Source organism: Xenopus laevis, chromosome 6S (genome assembly GCF_017654675.1).
Source record: "Xenopus laevis strain J_2021 chromosome 6S, Xenopus_laevis_v10.1, whole genome shotgun sequence".
Lineage (NCBI taxonomy): Eukaryota > Metazoa > Chordata > Amphibia > Anura > Pipidae > Xenopus > Xenopus laevis.
The window spans coordinates 7207414-7224451 of NC_054382.1; the positions used below are offsets into that span (position 1 = coordinate 7207414).

The window sequence follows — 17038 nt, forward strand, 5'->3', positions numbered from 1 at the left end:
TTGTGTTCATATAGGAAATTTAAGCATAATGGGGTAGGTTGTTGGATTGGGCAACACTGTCACCAGATTGCATCTTATTGTATCTAGATGCAACTCCAATTCAACAATTGTCCACAAGCAGCCGGTGACACATCAGGCCTTTTGCCAGACGGAAGCCAACACCAGCAGTTTATATAGCCACGTCTACAGCAGGTCTCCTGCCAAAATCTCTCTCTGCACAGACACTGGTAAAAAAGGGAGAGAACTGCGGCTTTCTTGTTATTTTTATCTCCAAAATCTCAGCAAAGCCTTCCTGTGCCCTAAAGCAATGGGCTTTTCTTATAGCAAGTGTGACTGTGAGCCTTTCTGCAAGCGTATGTTTGTATATACATTTTTTCCACTGTAGTCACACTAACTAGAAAAAAGAAAGCAATTTTCCTTTTGCAGCATCCGGCAAAAATAATTATAAAAGTGATTAATATCCAAGACTTCTATCAAGACACCAAGGGAGCTATTTATTAAAGTCTGAATGCCAAAAACTCGAAAACTCAAGCTTTTTTTTACTATAAAATCTGAATTTTTAATGAAAAAAAAGAACCTAGAATTTTTCGGGATTTATTATACCCCGAGGATGGAAAAAGCCTAAATCTGAAAATCCGGAATCTCAGACCTACAGAGGTTATATATAAGTAAATGGCAGAAGTCCCAAAGATATCCTGATCTGTGCTGGGTTTTGTACAATAATCCAAAGATTTTGTGGTTTTCAGGCAAAAATCCAAAAAAAATCTGATTTTTCGGGCGGAAAATGCAAAAAATATTAGATTTTCATAGGATTTTCACAAGTTTATCGAGTTTTTCCCGAACTGGAATTTTTTGGGAAAATGTATTGATAAATAAGGGGAAATAATCCATGCGGATTTGGCTGGAGTATATTTCAGAAAATAATGAGATAAATTCGGATTTTGATAAATAACCCCCTAAATTAGCATACTGTAGGGTTCCCCCCCCCCCCATTTGATGAAAACAACTATATCCAGTCTTAGGAGATTGGGCACCCAAAGAAAGGTTGGCCCCCATCATGATCTCACAACATGATTACCCAGTGTCGGAAGATTAACGGATGCAGAAAGAGGACACAGTAGAGATGTCCCCAGGTACAGACAAGTCCACAGTTCACCAGTAGATGTTTATGAAAGTGTGTGTTGCTGTTATGTATAGTCATCATTGTTTTTCCCAAAATAGTTACACCCCAATTAGTCACTTAGTAACACCTTAGGCAAGTGCCACTGCTGCCTTGTCATCTACTTGTCACCTACGAGAACTGCCTACAACAATGCTAGGTGGTAAAAGCCTGAACATTTCCCATTGGCTTCCCTGGTTACTCTAGATCAGGGGGAATGCTTGTTTGCTTGTGAAAATTCTTGGAACTGTGGCAATATTAGTCTGTAGCTTTGTTATGAGCTCAGGGGGCCTTGAACAAGTGTAGAACATCAACTGTTGGCTTGAACCAAAAGAAGAAGAAGAAAGTATCTATAGATCCACAATATGCCAATGTCTCCAAAATCACTGCTGTCTCATACACAAGTGTACTTCTTTTTGGCCTCAGCACTTTATATTGTTGCATTGTCTTCTGCAAATATTGTACAACACTTGTATACCCTGATATTTTTAGTACTGCAGGTCATGGTGACCTTTAACCACCAAGTTCTGGTCCTTAGTAGATTGATTTTTACAGCAATTTGAGAGGCAAATAGCAGGGTAGTGATATTGGGCAATGTTCAGTTTTTAAGGTGTCCAATTTGCTTTGGAAATCACTCAAGCGTCTTGAACTTTCTTTCAGTTTTCCCGTAAAATGTCTCAGAATCTGGATAGCATTTGTCGGAAACCCGGCCTGCAGATATGGTCCATGGAGGTAAGTGATACTTATGCATGGGCTCCATCCTTGAGCTGCACATTGGGCATTAAACTTACCCACAGGGCATTTTTGCCAGTCTCATAACTTCAGTAAACCCTACTGACCCAGACCATTTATTTCGGGTGATCATTATTATGTGTAATGTGTGTCATGTGGGCAAATAAAGATGTTCATCATTTTCCCATAAGCTCTATAATGTATCCGCTGTAGTTATAAAGTCTAAATAAACTCTCTCATTCTTATTTTAGAAAATGAAAATGGCTCCACTTCCTGAGAAGGCCTATGGGAGCTTCTTTGAAGGTGACTGCTACATTCTCTTGTATGTAAGTATCTAAGTGAATGTTGCGGGACCCATGGCCGTGCCACTAGAACCATTAGTGAAAGGAAAGATAAGTGGACATGTTTCATATACACCCAGGCCTACAAACGAAAAATAGATGAAGGAATAGATTCAGATTGTCCATCCCCAGAAACTTTATATGACGATTTTGGGGGAGATCTGGTACTTGGAGGTTTCAAACCCAACAGACTCAAGGCTTTCTGTATAGTGGTTATCTTGAGAATTCCACCTTCCATGATGCAGTTGTGTATGTCAGTTTCTGGTCATTTGTGCCTATTTTATTATGGATTAAGTTAACAACTTGGCTGTTGAGGGATATTACATAAAATTTGATACCATCAAACTAAAACCCAATGCCAAGTTTTTAATCACAAGATAATGTGTAATAAGCCCCATGCTGATCTGCACAAAAATTCCTCCCAGTTCATTGTCCTTTAGGTTTGTAATTAAAATGCCCTGAATAAAACTTATCTCTTCTGAAATAAATTCCGCCCTAATTATTCTGATATCTTTCTTGAATCCCACTGTGCAATCACTTGCCCTCAATCCATTTCAGATCAATATCTGAACAAACAATGACTTTGCTGGTGCCTTGAGTCATCCTTTGTGACACCTACTGAGATTTCCGTCTCATTTCCATTACTCATAAGTCTTCTAGTTATCTGGTTCCCCCCCACTCTAATTCCTATAGGGTAATGCAGGGAATTTCATATTACATTCATATTGTAATTGTCAGTGGGACTTTCAGAAATACAAGTCATGTTTATAAAGATGTTATCTTTTTGTTGGCTTGTATTTTTTAAGAACTGTTTAAGGGTGGTGGCACATGCTCAGATTCGGGGAGATTAGTCGAACAAATTTCTTGTTCAGGCACCTAATCTCCCCGAAATGCCTTCCCACCACTAGAATGTGAATCGCCTGCGGGATGAAGTTTCCAACTTTGGGCAACTTCGGAAAAACAAAGCTATCCGAGTGCCATCCTGCTGACGATTTACATTTTAGCCAACGGGAATGCATTTCTGGGAGATTAGTCGCCCAAAGAAGAGGGTATTTGTCGCTGGGCAACTAATCTCCCCGAGTAGCCACATGTGCCACCACCCTTAACCAGCCAACCCATGAAGACATGTCAGTTTGTGCTTGGTCAAATTTTATTGGTTCCTGCTGTTCTCTTCCACCCAACATTAGAAACATTGGGGTAACAGTCACTCTGCTATAGTTCCAGGGGTACCCAGGACACAAATAAGCACTCACCCCAAATCTCCCCCTAACTGACCTTCAGACTGGGCCCCCTTAGCTCATAACAAGGTTACAGATATATAGAAACATTGGGGTGTCACCCTGCTATAGTTCCAGGGGTACCCAGGACACAAATAAGCACTCACCCCAAATCTCCCCCTTACTGGCCTTCAGACTGTGCCCCCTTAGCTCATAACAAGGTTACAGATATATAGAAACATTGGGGTGTCACCCTGCTATAGTTCTAGGGGTACCCAGGGTACAAATAATCACTCACCCCAAATCTCCCCCTAACTGACCTTCAGGCTGGGCCCCCTTAGCTCATAACAAGGTTACAGATATATAGAAACATTGGGGTAACAGTCACCCTGCTATAGTTCCAGGGGTACCCAGGGCACAAATAAGCACTCACCCCAAATCTCCTACTAACTGACCTTCAGACTGGGTCCCCTTAGCTCATAACAAGGTGACAGATATATAGAAACATTGGGGTAACAGGCACCCTGCTATAGTTCCAGGGGTACCCAGGGTACAAATAATCACTCACCCGAAATCTCCCCCTAACTGGCCTTCAGGCTGGGCCCTCAAAACAAGGTTAAAGATGTATAGAAACATTGGGGTAACTGTCCCCCTAAATGGCCTTATGTATAAATTGAAGGAACCTGTTTTAATGTAGCCTACTTGTAGTTTAGTATAATCACAGGGCTAAACTCTCACACTGAGATAATACAGGATTTTATGCAGAACATGGTATATATATTTTCCTCTCCCTCTTGTTTCCCCCTTTTACATGCTATAATTTTGGGGGGACCTATAGCCTTTTTTCTCTTGTTAATTGAAGACTCCTGGCAGCCCTTAACTGCCTTTATACAGGGAAGTTTTAGTTGAACTGTAGGTTGGACATGAGGGATTCATATGATGTTCCCAGTGGTGAGACCCTGGAGATGTCAGAAATGAGCAGGATGGAATGAGTGAGTTCAGAGCGAGGATGGAATGTGTCTGTTTGCTAAAGGTGACAAAGAATAATACCAAATGCAAATATAAACATTCCCAATGGCTGGCACGAGTCCCGGACCAAAGATCACAGTCCGGAGAGTTCCAGAACCATTCAGCCTTGTGAGTTCCAACCAAAGTTGACTGCCTTCTGGGCGCTCAACCACACTTTGGGTTCAGTTGCATGGAATGGATTTTGTTGAGTTGAGTTTATGAGAAACAAACAAACCTGTTTTATTTCATTACCATCTCCAATGTCATTGTGCCATGACCTCCATGGGTGTAAGAACACTGCTATAAGGTCAGGATCACTATACTAAGCACATTTCTATCATGGCTATGGTCCAAGAATGGAGTATAGTCAAACGACATCTAAAGCTGATGTCCCCTTTATTTCCTACAGAACAAGCAGACCCCCAATGGCTTGATCAGTGATATTCACTACTGGATAGGGAAGGACTCCTCCCAGGATGAGCAGGGGTCAGCCGCCTTCTATGCAACACAGATCGACGGGGCCCTTGGGGGAAGCCCAATCCAGCACAGAGAAGTACAAGGCTATGAATCTGCAACCTTTAAAAGTTACTTCAAGAATGGAGTCATGTGAGTGGCCTGTCCAGTACACTCAACGCAGAAGTACAAAAGCAAATAAAATGCAATAAATGATAGACTGTTTCCTTTGTGGCTTACAGACTGTTTTTCAAAGTTGTTAATGACTACTTTATTTATTGGCATAGTGGTTCTTTGTTTTTGAGCCTACCAAGTCAACTGGAGCTAGACCAGTGGTGGAATTTCTAAGCTGGTGGCTCTCTTGAGCACAGCCACCATCAGAAACCAAATCAGGCCTCTAGACTTATGATACTAAGGGTGCCCATGACTTCAGATATAATGAGACCTTGCTGAGCTAGAAGTGAAACAGGTGGACATGGACAGCAAAGCAAGTGGCTATTTGGGGGGTCCCAGAAGTGCATGTGGTTTGTTGTAGATCTATCTATGTGCAAAAAAAGATCATCTTCATGAATGTTTTGGGGTGGAGGCTGCTGTGTATGAGCATTCTGCTCCTGGAGGATCAATGTAGGTAGGGAAGGGTATTGATAGGTCAACTCTTTATAAGGCTCCATGAGGCTATTGATTATTGGGGACAGATCTAGAGGTATATATCTTCACTCTCTGGGAGCTCCTGTAACTTAAGTAAAGTATAAGAAGCACCATCTGTGTCCTAAGCCTCTGTAGGAACCTAATTGCACTTTAATACATCTATTTTGCTACTGACTTGGTCAATTCTTTAATTTGTGCTGAAAAGACTAACAGACTAACTTCTCTTGCTGTTTCATCCCCCACTAGATACAAGAAGGGAGGAGTGTCCTCCGGGTTCAAACATGTAGAGACAAATATGTACAACATACGTCGCCTGTTGCATGTGAAAGGGAAGAAACACGTCACTGCCACTGAGGTATGTGGGCACAAATGTCTGGATTTTCTACTAAAGTAACCAAAAGCCCTTCTGTTCACAATCTCTCGCTCCTTCTCTTAGTAGCACTGTCACTGCTAGATGTACTTGTACTGGCTACATGGCCACCTTTCCATAGTTCTGATGTTATCATTGTCTGTTCCTATAAAGCAGAATACTTTCAGGTCATACACAGTTGCCGCCCACGCCAGACCCAATACTGTCAGATCTTATACAACTGCCGCCCATGGCAGACCCAATACTGTCAGATCTTATAGGAATGGTGCACATGCTGGACTTAATACTGTCAGATTAAAAACAACTGCCGCCCATGGTAGACTCAATACTGTCAGATCATATACAACTGCTGCCCATGCTGGACCCAATAATGTCAGATCTTATAGGACTGGTGCCCATGCTGGACTTAATATTGTCAGATCATATACAACTGCCACCCATAATAGACCCAATACTGTCAGATCTTATAGGACTGCTGCCCATGCTGGACCCAATACTGTCAGATTATATACAACTGCCGCCCATGCTGAACTCAATACTGTCAAATCATATACAACTGCCGCCCATGGTAGACCCAATGCTGTCAGATCTTATGGGAATTACATGCTAAACCCAATACTTTGAATTACTTCCCACACTAGACCACTTCTCAAGTGACTTGGCCTTCACCAAACCACGTAACCTTAGGTCTTCCCACTCACAACCCTAATTTGATGAGTACCTGACCCTATTACTGTTTTGGCCAGAGCTAAAGACTGCTCAATTAGCTACCCTTTCTTATCTCTTGATCTTACAGCATTACATTACATTAGTAATTATGGGAAGTCCACCCGAATTTTCAGGACCTATGGGGCTTCTCAAGGCATGTCTACTTCAAAAGGAACCAGCTTACTGACTGAGCACATTAGATAGGGTCACCCCTAATGGAACATATCTCAGAGTAGAGGATCAACACTAATCATATGCTTCTTCTTCATTACTCTGCTGCTTCTTCTCTGCTCAGGGTAGTCAAAAATAAGAGTGTAAAATTCAGGCAGCTGATTCCAAACTTTCTTCACTGGGTGCTGTGCCTTTTCCTTCACAGGTGCCAATGTCCTGGAACAATTTTAACAAAGGAGATGTTTTTCTACTGGACCTGGGCAAAGTGATCATCCAATGGAATGGACCAGAGAGCAACAAATCAGAAAGGATACGGGTCAGTGAGTAAACAAATACGATACCAAAGAGAAGTAGTGAGGAAAACTATTTGAACAAAGCCGGGTCTGATGCCAGTGTTTATCTACAACTAAATCTCTCTGAGTGTGGGAGGCTTGAACACAACATTACACTATTGATCATGTTTTATTGGCATTACAAATCCTAAAATTGGATAGATTATGATCTAGATCTGTAAACAGGCAGAGCATTTAAAGCTAATGTCTCTCCCCAGGCCTGTTCCTTGGCTCAGAGCATAAGAGATGATGAAAGAGGAGGAAGAGCTCAGATTGGCATCATAGACAACGAGCAGGATTCTCCCGATCTCATGCAAATCATGGAGGCAGTGCTGGGGGCACGAACAGGGGAACTGAAAGAGGCTGTTCCAGATGAGAAAGCAGATGTACAACAAAAAGCAAATGTTAGACTCTATCAGTAAGTCACCCAATACCTGCAAGGAATGTGTTCTTGAGTGGGATGTAGTCTCTGGTTAAATGGTTTATACTCACAATTGTACATCTATGACCATATAAAGGCACAAGGCTGCAGGCTGAGTTGTACAGGGAACTCTGAGTATCACTCATGTATTATAAGGGATAATGTACCCCCTACTGTAAATGATAAGGATATTAGAAGTCACTGAGGGGTTGTTCTGTGACCATATAAAGGCACAAGGCTGCAGGCTGAGTTATACAGGGAACTCTGAGTATCACTCATGTATTATAAGGGATAATGTACCCCCTACTGTAAATGATAAGGATATTAGAAGTCACTGAGGGGTTGTTCTGTGACCATATAAAGGCACAAGGCTGCAGGCTGAGTTATATAGGGAACTCTGAGTACCACTCATGTATTATAAGGGATAATGTACCCCCTACTGTAAATGATAAGGATATTAGAAGTAACTGAGGGGTTGTTCTGTGACCATATAAAGACACAAGGCTGCAGGCTGAGTTATATAGGGAACTCTGAGTATCACTCATGTATTATAAGGGATAATGTACCCCCTACTGTAAATGATAAGGATATTAGAAGTCACTGAGGGGTTGTTCTGTGACCATATAAAGACACAAGGCTGCAGGCTGAGTTATACAGGGAACTCCGAGTATCACTCATGTATTATAAGGGATAATGTACCCCCTACTGTAAGTTATAAGGATGTTAGATGGGTTTTTAATGAACCCATTCCGTGTTGATAAAATGATACAGGGAATACATGCAGCTGACAATAGCGTATATATATGTGGCTGTATTAAATATAAATATTATTGGGGGCCAGCTGCTTGACTCTAGGGAAAGCAAGATATACAATTAGTTGTTATGCTGTGTAAAATTTAATTTGCTGAAACATTATAAAAAGCTGCATAAAATAAATGACAAATTTATCAAGGTGTGTTTTATTTAACGCCATGCGATTTGTCACCGTTATTTTACATTGCTTCCGGCGCCTGGTGATGTGCGGCGTATTATGACACTGTTTATTTACAACACATAATAAATATGCCCCTCAGTGTAATACATGAAGCTGATAATATTGTTGTCTGACAGATAAATGCTTTATGTTCTAGTGTATTTGAAAAGGATGCAAATTTGGTGGTACAAGAACTCGCCACAAAGCCCCTGACCCAGGATCTCCTGCAGCACGATGTGAGTCAGTGAATTAACGTTTTCTGACAATAGATTTGGTGACAGTATCGTAACATCTTGGGGCAATGATTTTATTCAATGCAATGGCCCCTGGCAGTTGCCTGTGACACTGGATTTATAGAGGGGTCCCAGGCAATGACGGGAAACCCTCCAACTGCCAACTGTTGTGCCACTGGCTAGACAAACCTAATGGATGTATTAAAATTCTCCAATAATTGTATCTTTACATGTGTCTATAATAAATCATCAGCTTCACCCACAACAGATCTCAGTGTCCTGATGTTGTTCTTTCATGTTCCTGCAGGACTGTCACATTCTGGATCAAGGCGGAGTGAAGATCTACGTTTGGAGGGGTAAAAACTCCAGCCCGGAGGAAAAGAACGCAGCTTTCAGCCGAGCGGTGGTACGTGGTCTCCGTATCCAACCCTAAACATTATACGATTGATGTATTATGTTCTGCAGACTTGCCAATGGCTTGCTATTAAATAAAGAACGCTGACATATCTGTTCAACCTACGTGTCCTTTGGCTGATCAAAGGATAAATAAACCTTCAAAATAAGTGAATGTAAAATTGATGAGGGGGCTATTCTAAGCACTTTTGCAATGTACATTCATTATTTATATATTTTAATTCCAAGATATTAAAGGATACATGTACTGTTAATATGAATGAGTTTTGTTACAACAGCGCCACCTGCTGGTCATTTTCCCACCAGTCTGACCACCAAGTAGTCAAGGAAGTTGTCAGGAGAAAGAAAGAGGCTGCTCTGATGTTCTTCTACTTAAGAAACATATTAGAAACCTTTCTCAAATCTTTCCTAAGCAGAAGAACATCAGAGCAGCCTCTTTCTTTCTCCTGACAACTTCTTCCTTGACTACTTGCTGGTCAGAAAATGACCAGCAGGTGGCGCTGTTGTAACAAAATTCATCATGTATCCTTTAATATCTTGGAATTCAAAAAATAATAAATGTACGTTTCAAACATGCTTCGAATAGCCCCCTCATCAATTATGTTGCAGAAACTCAGAAGTCTGTATTTTTCCTTACCTTTTAGGGTTTCATACAAGCCAAGGGCTACCCCCCAACTACTAATGTGGAAGTAGTAAACGATGGTGCCGAGTCGGCCATGTTTAAGCAGCTGTTCCAGAACTGGAAGGACGTCGGGGAAACACAGGGTCTAGGAAAGACTTTTAATGTCGGGAAAATCGGTAAGATGACTTGCACCGATGTCAGTGATTAAATATGGAGCATAAAGGGGAAACATATTCATATGTTGATCTTTATCTTCCTTTAAAGTGAATTATAGACTGAATGTATGGAGTAAACACTGCATTTTGACTGGGAGTCTCTATATTGCTTGTCTCTGTACAGGCATTTTCCATACTACCCAATGCTACTATGACCTAAGTGGTCTGAAATAATTAGAGTCTATGAAGAATGCTTCTACTAGCAGCTCATACTTATACTTAACCTGCTAAACATAATCAAATACCCAATGAAAATTGATCTTCCCACTTGGTGGGTCCTCGTTGCTGTACATTAACAAGAAATGCCGAGGTGTTAGGGTGGGTAAAACTGATGTAGAGCCTTGATGTCTCCATTTTCCTATAACACCTCAGTCTTGCCCTACTAGACAGGGTCTTGGGCAGCAGGACCTAGCTGAACCACCATTAAAGTATAAGTAAACCTTAAAAATAGGTGACTGTGAAATTGATGAGGGGGCTATTCTAAGTACTTTTGCAATGTACATTCATTATTTTATTTTTTTGAATTCCAAGATATTAAGGGATACATGTGCTGTTATTATGAATGGATTTTGTTACAACAGCGCCACCTGCTGGTCATTTAGTTACTTAAAGGGATCTTGTCATCAGAAAACATGTTTTTTTTCAAAACACATCAGTTAATAGTGCTACTCCAGGAGAATTCTGCACTGAAATCCATTTCTCAAAAGAGCAAAACAGATTTTTTTATATTCAATTTTGAAATCTGACATGGGGCTAGACATATTGTCAGTTTCCCAGCTGCCCCTGGTCATGTGACTTGTGCCTGCACTTTAGGAGAGAAATGCTTTCTGGCAGGCTGCTGTTTTTCCTTCTCAATGTAACTGAATGTGTCTCAGTGGGACATGGGTTTTTACTATTGAGTGTTGTTCTTAAATCTACCAGGCAGCTGTTATCTTGTGTTAGGGAGCTGTTATCTGGTTACCTTCCCATTGTTCTGTTGTTTGGCTGTTGGGGGGGGGGGAAGGGAGCTGGGGGGGAAGGGGGGGTTGATATCACTCCAACTTGCAGTACAGCAGTAAAGAGTGATTGAAGTTTATCAGAGCACAAGTCAAATGACTTGGGGCAGCTGGGAAATTGACAAAATGTCTAGCCCCATGTCAGATTTCAAAATTGAATATAAAAAAAATCTGGTTGCTCTTTTGAGAAATGGATTTCAGTGCAGAATTCTGCTGGAGCAGCACTATTAACTGATTCATTTGGTATAAAATGTTTTTCCCATGATATTATCCCTTTAAGGAAGAAGTTGTCAGGAGGCAGAAAGAGGCTGCTCTGATGTTCTTCTGCTTAGGAAAGCTCTGAGAAAGGTTTCTAATTGTTTTCCTAAGCAGAAGAACATCAGAGCAGCCTCTTTCTTTCTCCTGACAACTTCCTTGACTACTTGCTGGTCAGACTGGTGGGAAACTGACCAGCAGGTGGTGCTGTTGTAACAAAATTCATTCATATTAACAGTACATGTATCCTTTAATATCTTGGAATTAAAAATAAATAAATAATGAATGTACATTGCAAAAGTGCTTAGAATAGCCCCCTCATCAATTTTACATTCACTTATTTTTAAGGTTTACTTATCTTTTAAGGTAGCTATACACAGGCAGATTTGAACTGCTGATTCAGGTGCTTTAGACTGATTTGGCAGCTTATCTGCCCATTTATGGGGCCTTCCAACGGATCTCCCCAACCAATGTGTGGCCAGAAATTGATTGGACAGGTTTGGTTTTTCCCAAGATCGAGGACTGCAACATTATCTTGCAACTCACTGGGTCATGCATTGTCCTCCTCATTTCTACCACAATATTGATCTTGATGACTTCATGAAACAATTCAGTCCAATTCATTTTCATTTTCACTGTAGCTAAAGTGGAACAAACGAAATTTGACATAAACCAGCTCTACGCCCGGCCTGAATTAGCGGCAGAGCAGAGGATGGTGGATGACGCTTCTGGGAAAGTTGAGGTGAGTAAATGCAGTGAATTCGGTAACATCAGAAAATGAAAGTGTTTCAACCAAAAATGTCATGCAAAGAAACTATTTTGATATCTATAAAGGAAAAGTTAGAGAATTAGACTGGATTTGGTTCAATTTGGTGGCTCATTAATAAAGGTCCATTTTATTTGTGACTTTTGTACGGTGCAGTCTCCCACACTGAAAAAATTGGATACAGGGATTCTGGGATTTTGCTTCTTTTAGAAGATTCTTCAAAAAAAAAATGGAAAAAAAAAATGTAATCTGCATCACTTTGGCTACTTTGGATTCAGTTTGTGTCTGCCTACTACATGAGAAGTTAAAAGTTTATGCAACCACCCCTCAAGCTGAAGGTCTGGGGAAATGAGCACCTGGAACCCACGTATTTATTGGTATTGAGTTCGCTCCTAATATGAGTTATTTTTGGTGCCAGCCCAGATTTTTGTGCCCTCTGCAGGGGGTGTCAGACTCAGCACAATGCACTTTAAAGGTTAAGTAAACTAATAAAATAAGTGAAGAAAAAAAATAATGAGGGGGCTATTCTAAGCACTTTTGCAATGTACATTCATTATTTATCTATTTTTAATTCCAAGATATTAAAGGATACATGTACTGTTAATATGAATGAATTTTGTTACAACGGCGCCATCTTCTGGTCATTTTATGACCATTCTGACCACCAAGTAGTCAAGGAAGAAGTTGTCAGGAGAAAGAAAGAGGCTGCTCTGATGTTCTGCTTAGGAATAAAATTAGAAACCTTTCTCAAATCTTTCCTAAGCAGAAGAACATCAGATCAACCTCTTTCTTTCTCCTGATAACTTCTTCCTTGACTACTTGGTGGACAGAAGCTGAAGGTGAAGGAGAGTCTGACGACCCTTGCCTCCACCTGTGCCTTTTGTGCTGGGGGTGGGTTGGGATTGGCGCGGCTCATCCTAGCTTTGGTGAGCCCAAAGACTTTAAAAAAAAAAAGTATAACATTCTAGTAGACTTAGATTCCTAAGTTCCCCGACAAAATTTGGGAAATTGGCTGTCAGTTCTCCTTTAAATGTCTTCTCCTGCCACAAACCCAATACCTGCCATTTGTGGGTGAACATTGGTGTAGAGGGAAGATCTAGAACTCCAGAGATTTTTCAACTACTCACCATTCATGATTATATTGCTGATTGTACATTTCCAGTTTCCCAGACATGTTTTCCTCGTTAGAATCCTCACTCATGACTGATATCTGTGGTTTCCCTTCTGGGCAGGTCTGGAGAATTGAAAATCTGGAACTGGCAGAGGTAGAACCCAGGACCTACGGACAGTTCTATGGGGGGGACTGCTATTTAATTCTCTATACGTATATGAAGTCTGGGAAGCCAAACTATCTTCTCTACATGTGGCTGGTAAGTAATTTATTTGATTTCTTTTTTTAATCGATTAAGAGAATTTGGGACATATCTGCTTGGACAATTTACTGGTTGCATCTAGTTATCACAAGGGAGAGAGGTAGAGAAATTAGGAAAGATCTATGAAATAATTTCGGATTTCCCACCTGAAAGAGAAAACATTCTGCCAAGTCGGGGACCTCTATAGTAATAACTATTTTATTGGTCACTCATATAAGATCAAACATCTGATTGGTTGCTATGGGTTAGTAGACCTGGTTGACTTTAATTCAATTAACCAGCCAAGGGTAATATTTCATGTAAACCTTGGCAGAGAATGAGGTATGGTAGACCAACATGGAGAAGAAGACATTTGTGGGACATTTTGTCCTGGGCCACCAAGCATCAAATAATTTTTTGAATAGCAAAAGCTGGAGGAGCTCTGATTGGGCATCCATGTTACATCCTTTATCCCCCTGAGATTGGGGCATGGCCTTTCTGTAGCTGACAGTTTGGTTTTGCCACATTTACATTAAGGTTATCTAAATCCAAGAATCTATAAACGTATCTTTGATAATGCAAAGTCATTATTCTACTGCTGCCCAATTTCTATCATTTTCTGAGAATGTTTCGCTGTACCTCAGGGCCGCCACGCTTCCCAAGATGAAGTTACAGCATGTGCTTACCAGGCCGTACAGCTGGACAAAATGTACCAGGACCAACCAGTCCAAATCCGGGTGACTATGGGGAAGGAACCCAGACATCTGCAGGCCATCTTCAAAGGAAAAATGATTATATATGAGGTAAGTTCTTAATTTACAGTCGTAAATTTACAGTACAGTATAACTCAGCCTACAGCCTTGTGCCTTTATCTGGTCACAGAACAACCCCTCAGTGACTTCTAATATCCTTATCATTTACAGTAGGGGGTACATTATCCCTTATAATACATGAGTGATACTCACAGTTCCCTGTATAAGTCAGCCTGCAGCCTTGTGCCTTTATATGGTCACAGAACAACCCCTCAGTGACTTCTAATATCCTTATCATTTACAGTAGGGGGTACATTATCCCTTATAATACATGAGTGATACTCAGAGTTCCCTGTATAACTCAGCCTGCAGCTTTGTGCCTTTATATGGTCACAGAACAACCCCTAAGTGACTTCTAATATCCTTATCATTTACAGTAGGGGGTACATTATCCCTTATAATACATGAGTGATACTCAGAGTTCCCTGTATAACTCAGCCTGCAGCCTTGTGCCTTTATATGGTCACAGAACAACCCCTCAGTGACTTCTAATATCCTTATCATTTACAGTAGGGGGTACATTATCCCTTATCCCATATATGAGTCCTACATAGAGTTCTGGCTTAGAAGCTCAGAAAACCCTTTGTTATGAAAGTTCTTTTTTTTTAACGTTATTTGACTAGGGTGGAACAAGTCGATCGGGAGTGCAGGAATCAGAAGCTCCAATCAAACTGTTCCAAGTCAAAGGAACCAATGAATACAACACCAAATCCACAGAGGTTCCGGCGAGAGCATCTTTCCTTAACTCAAATGATGTGTTTGTGCTGAAGACGGAGTCAATGTGTTACCTCTGGTGCGGCAAGGTATTGGCAACGGGAGGAATATTACAGAATGTTCTGTTGGAGCCCCTCAATAAATTGTCATGGTTCCTGAGCTCCAGTGACTTCTATGTCTGGCATTGCCCTTGTTTTATTGTTCAACCCCAGGGCATCAAACCTAGGGCCAGTAAAACACCCAACAAGGCCAGGGCCAGTATTACAAATGTAATGGAAACATAGCCAATAAATTTGTAAACTTGATCACCTGGCCGGCCACAATCTTAGATTTTTTTCCTTCTCTGATCTGCTCTATAACTTTCCCTCTGTCTGTCCTACACACAATTGTCCTTCCCTCTTTGTCATTGCTCTGACCCTTTACATCACTTACCTGCCAGTAAGAACTCTTTAGAAAGGTGGAGACCCTATGCGGACCAGGTGATCCTTATGTAGACATTTCACTTATCATACTGTATGTATTCTTCTCTCCATTAGATCACTATCTCACCTTTTTCCATTAGATTGAAAGCAGTGACGTGTTGTTTGCTTTGTCTCTACATCTGATTGGCCCACTATATTTGGGCAGATATTAACTGCCATTCAGTACACACTTGTGGCCTAATAGTTGATATAATCTCTTTTCTCTCCAAAGGGCTGCAGCGGGGATGAGCGGGAAATGGCAAAGACTGTTGCAAACATCATCTCAAAGCAGGACAAACAGACCATCCTTGAGGGCCAAGAACCTGCAGAATTCTGGGTGGCTCTTGGAGGAAAAGCCCCTTATGCAAGCGATAAAAGGTAACATTGGTACAGAAAGTTATGGTTGGAAGCAGTCAGAGGCCCTTCATTCAATGCTGCAGGTTGTATAAAAACATTGACACCCTACTATAATACCAAGGAGATCTAGGAGAAGCCTCCACCATACATGTATTTTTTGCGCCCACAAGGAATCCTGTAGAACCATATAGAGCTAACCTCTTGCTTTCTGGGAGCTTCTCAATTGCAACACCCATTATATCCAGCAGTGGAGTCACTGGTTGGTTCTTTGCACTTGGTTCAATATTAATGGTAAAGAGTTGAGAACTAATATGGCAAGAGCCACAATAAGTCCATGCAACAAACTAAATATTGCATAAAGGTGCTAGTTTAGCATCATGGGTACTCTTTGCACCTGCCCAAGTAATCTTGACACACATAGTAAATTCATTGCATTTTAGTAGAACACATTCCTAAGAAATATACAAGCAAGAATGGGCTGAGTAATGCAGCCACAGCCAAAACGTATTGCCGTATTGTGGTTTGAGAAGGGGCAGAACTCCTCAGGCCCCCAATGCAGGACCAAGTCCAATGTCAAGAAGAAGCAGAGATCTAGAATTTAAAGCACAATCTCCAAACAAAAGAGTCTACTCATTGGGCTGTAAATACCAGAATGGCATGAGGATGTTTTTGCCTAGAGACCCACTAACACCAAATTTCTAAATGCTAAAAATGGTTCATTTGGGTTGTTGCCTTGACTGATTGCAGATTCCAGGAGCAGGTTGTGCAGTACTCACCTCGGCTCTTTGAATGTTCCAACCAGACTGGGCGCTTTGTAATGACGGAAGTGGTGGGTTTCTGCCAGAGTGACCTTGATGAGGACGATGTGATGTTATTGGATACCTGGGAAGAGGTTAGTGAACAACATGGCAGACTCTGGTCTCTTGCACAGTTAGACCCCCTAAGTCTCATGCTCACAAGGTGTCCATGGTCCATGGTGATAAGATGCACTTTGAAATGCAGCACATCAGTTGTTATATGGTACACTGTCTTAGATTCAACACCCTCCGAGCTTTGGAAGATGTCATTTTTAAAACAATACAGCCCTAAACTGTATTATCTATATCCAACATGTAAAGCCTGAGATACAGATAAAATACTTGTCCAAAGTCACATGAAGCAGATTTCCTTCTGATATAGTCTATATAGAGTCATCATGGAGCCAATCTAGATAGGATACGTATTCAGCAAGCTGAGTCTGAAAGATCTTCCTATCACTACCCAAGCCAATGCTGGTTCAACTCTTGAAAACTCTTCTTTCCCCCCTCTT

At 41.1% G+C, this 17038-nt stretch overlaps 1 protein-coding gene across 2 annotated transcripts in view; it reads left to right on the forward strand.

Moving 5' to 3' along the window:
* vill.S (villin like S homeolog) overlaps window positions 1–17038 on the forward strand; it is a 39318-nt gene that overhangs the window by 14588 nt on the left and 7692 nt on the right. Inside the window, exons 1-16 of one of the 2 annotated variants that reach the window (XM_041567070.1) lie at window positions 1040–1133; window positions 1820–1891; window positions 2143–2217; window positions 4867–5063; window positions 5805–5913; window positions 7013–7123; window positions 7358–7557; window positions 8691–8769; window positions 9074–9172; window positions 9825–9978; window positions 11909–12009; window positions 13266–13403; window positions 14030–14188; window positions 14821–15000; window positions 15605–15750; window positions 16477–16621. In XM_041567070.1, the coding sequence (XP_041423004.1) occupies window positions 1832–1891; window positions 2143–2217; window positions 4867–5063; window positions 5805–5913; window positions 7013–7123; window positions 7358–7557; window positions 8691–8769; window positions 9074–9172; window positions 9825–9978; window positions 11909–12009; window positions 13266–13403; window positions 14030–14188; window positions 14821–15000; window positions 15605–15750; window positions 16477–16621 (1953 nt within the window). In that variant the 5' untranslated portion in view covers window positions 1040–1133; window positions 1820–1831. Of the gene's footprint in view, window positions 1–1039; window positions 1134–1819; window positions 1892–2142; window positions 2218–4866; window positions 5064–5804; window positions 5914–7012; window positions 7124–7357; window positions 7558–8690; window positions 8770–9073; window positions 9173–9824; window positions 9979–11908; window positions 12010–13265; window positions 13404–14029; window positions 14189–14820; window positions 15001–15604; window positions 15751–16476; window positions 16622–17038 lie in introns of those variants that run through there. The other variant, NM_001086147.1, reaches the window with a different exon arrangement.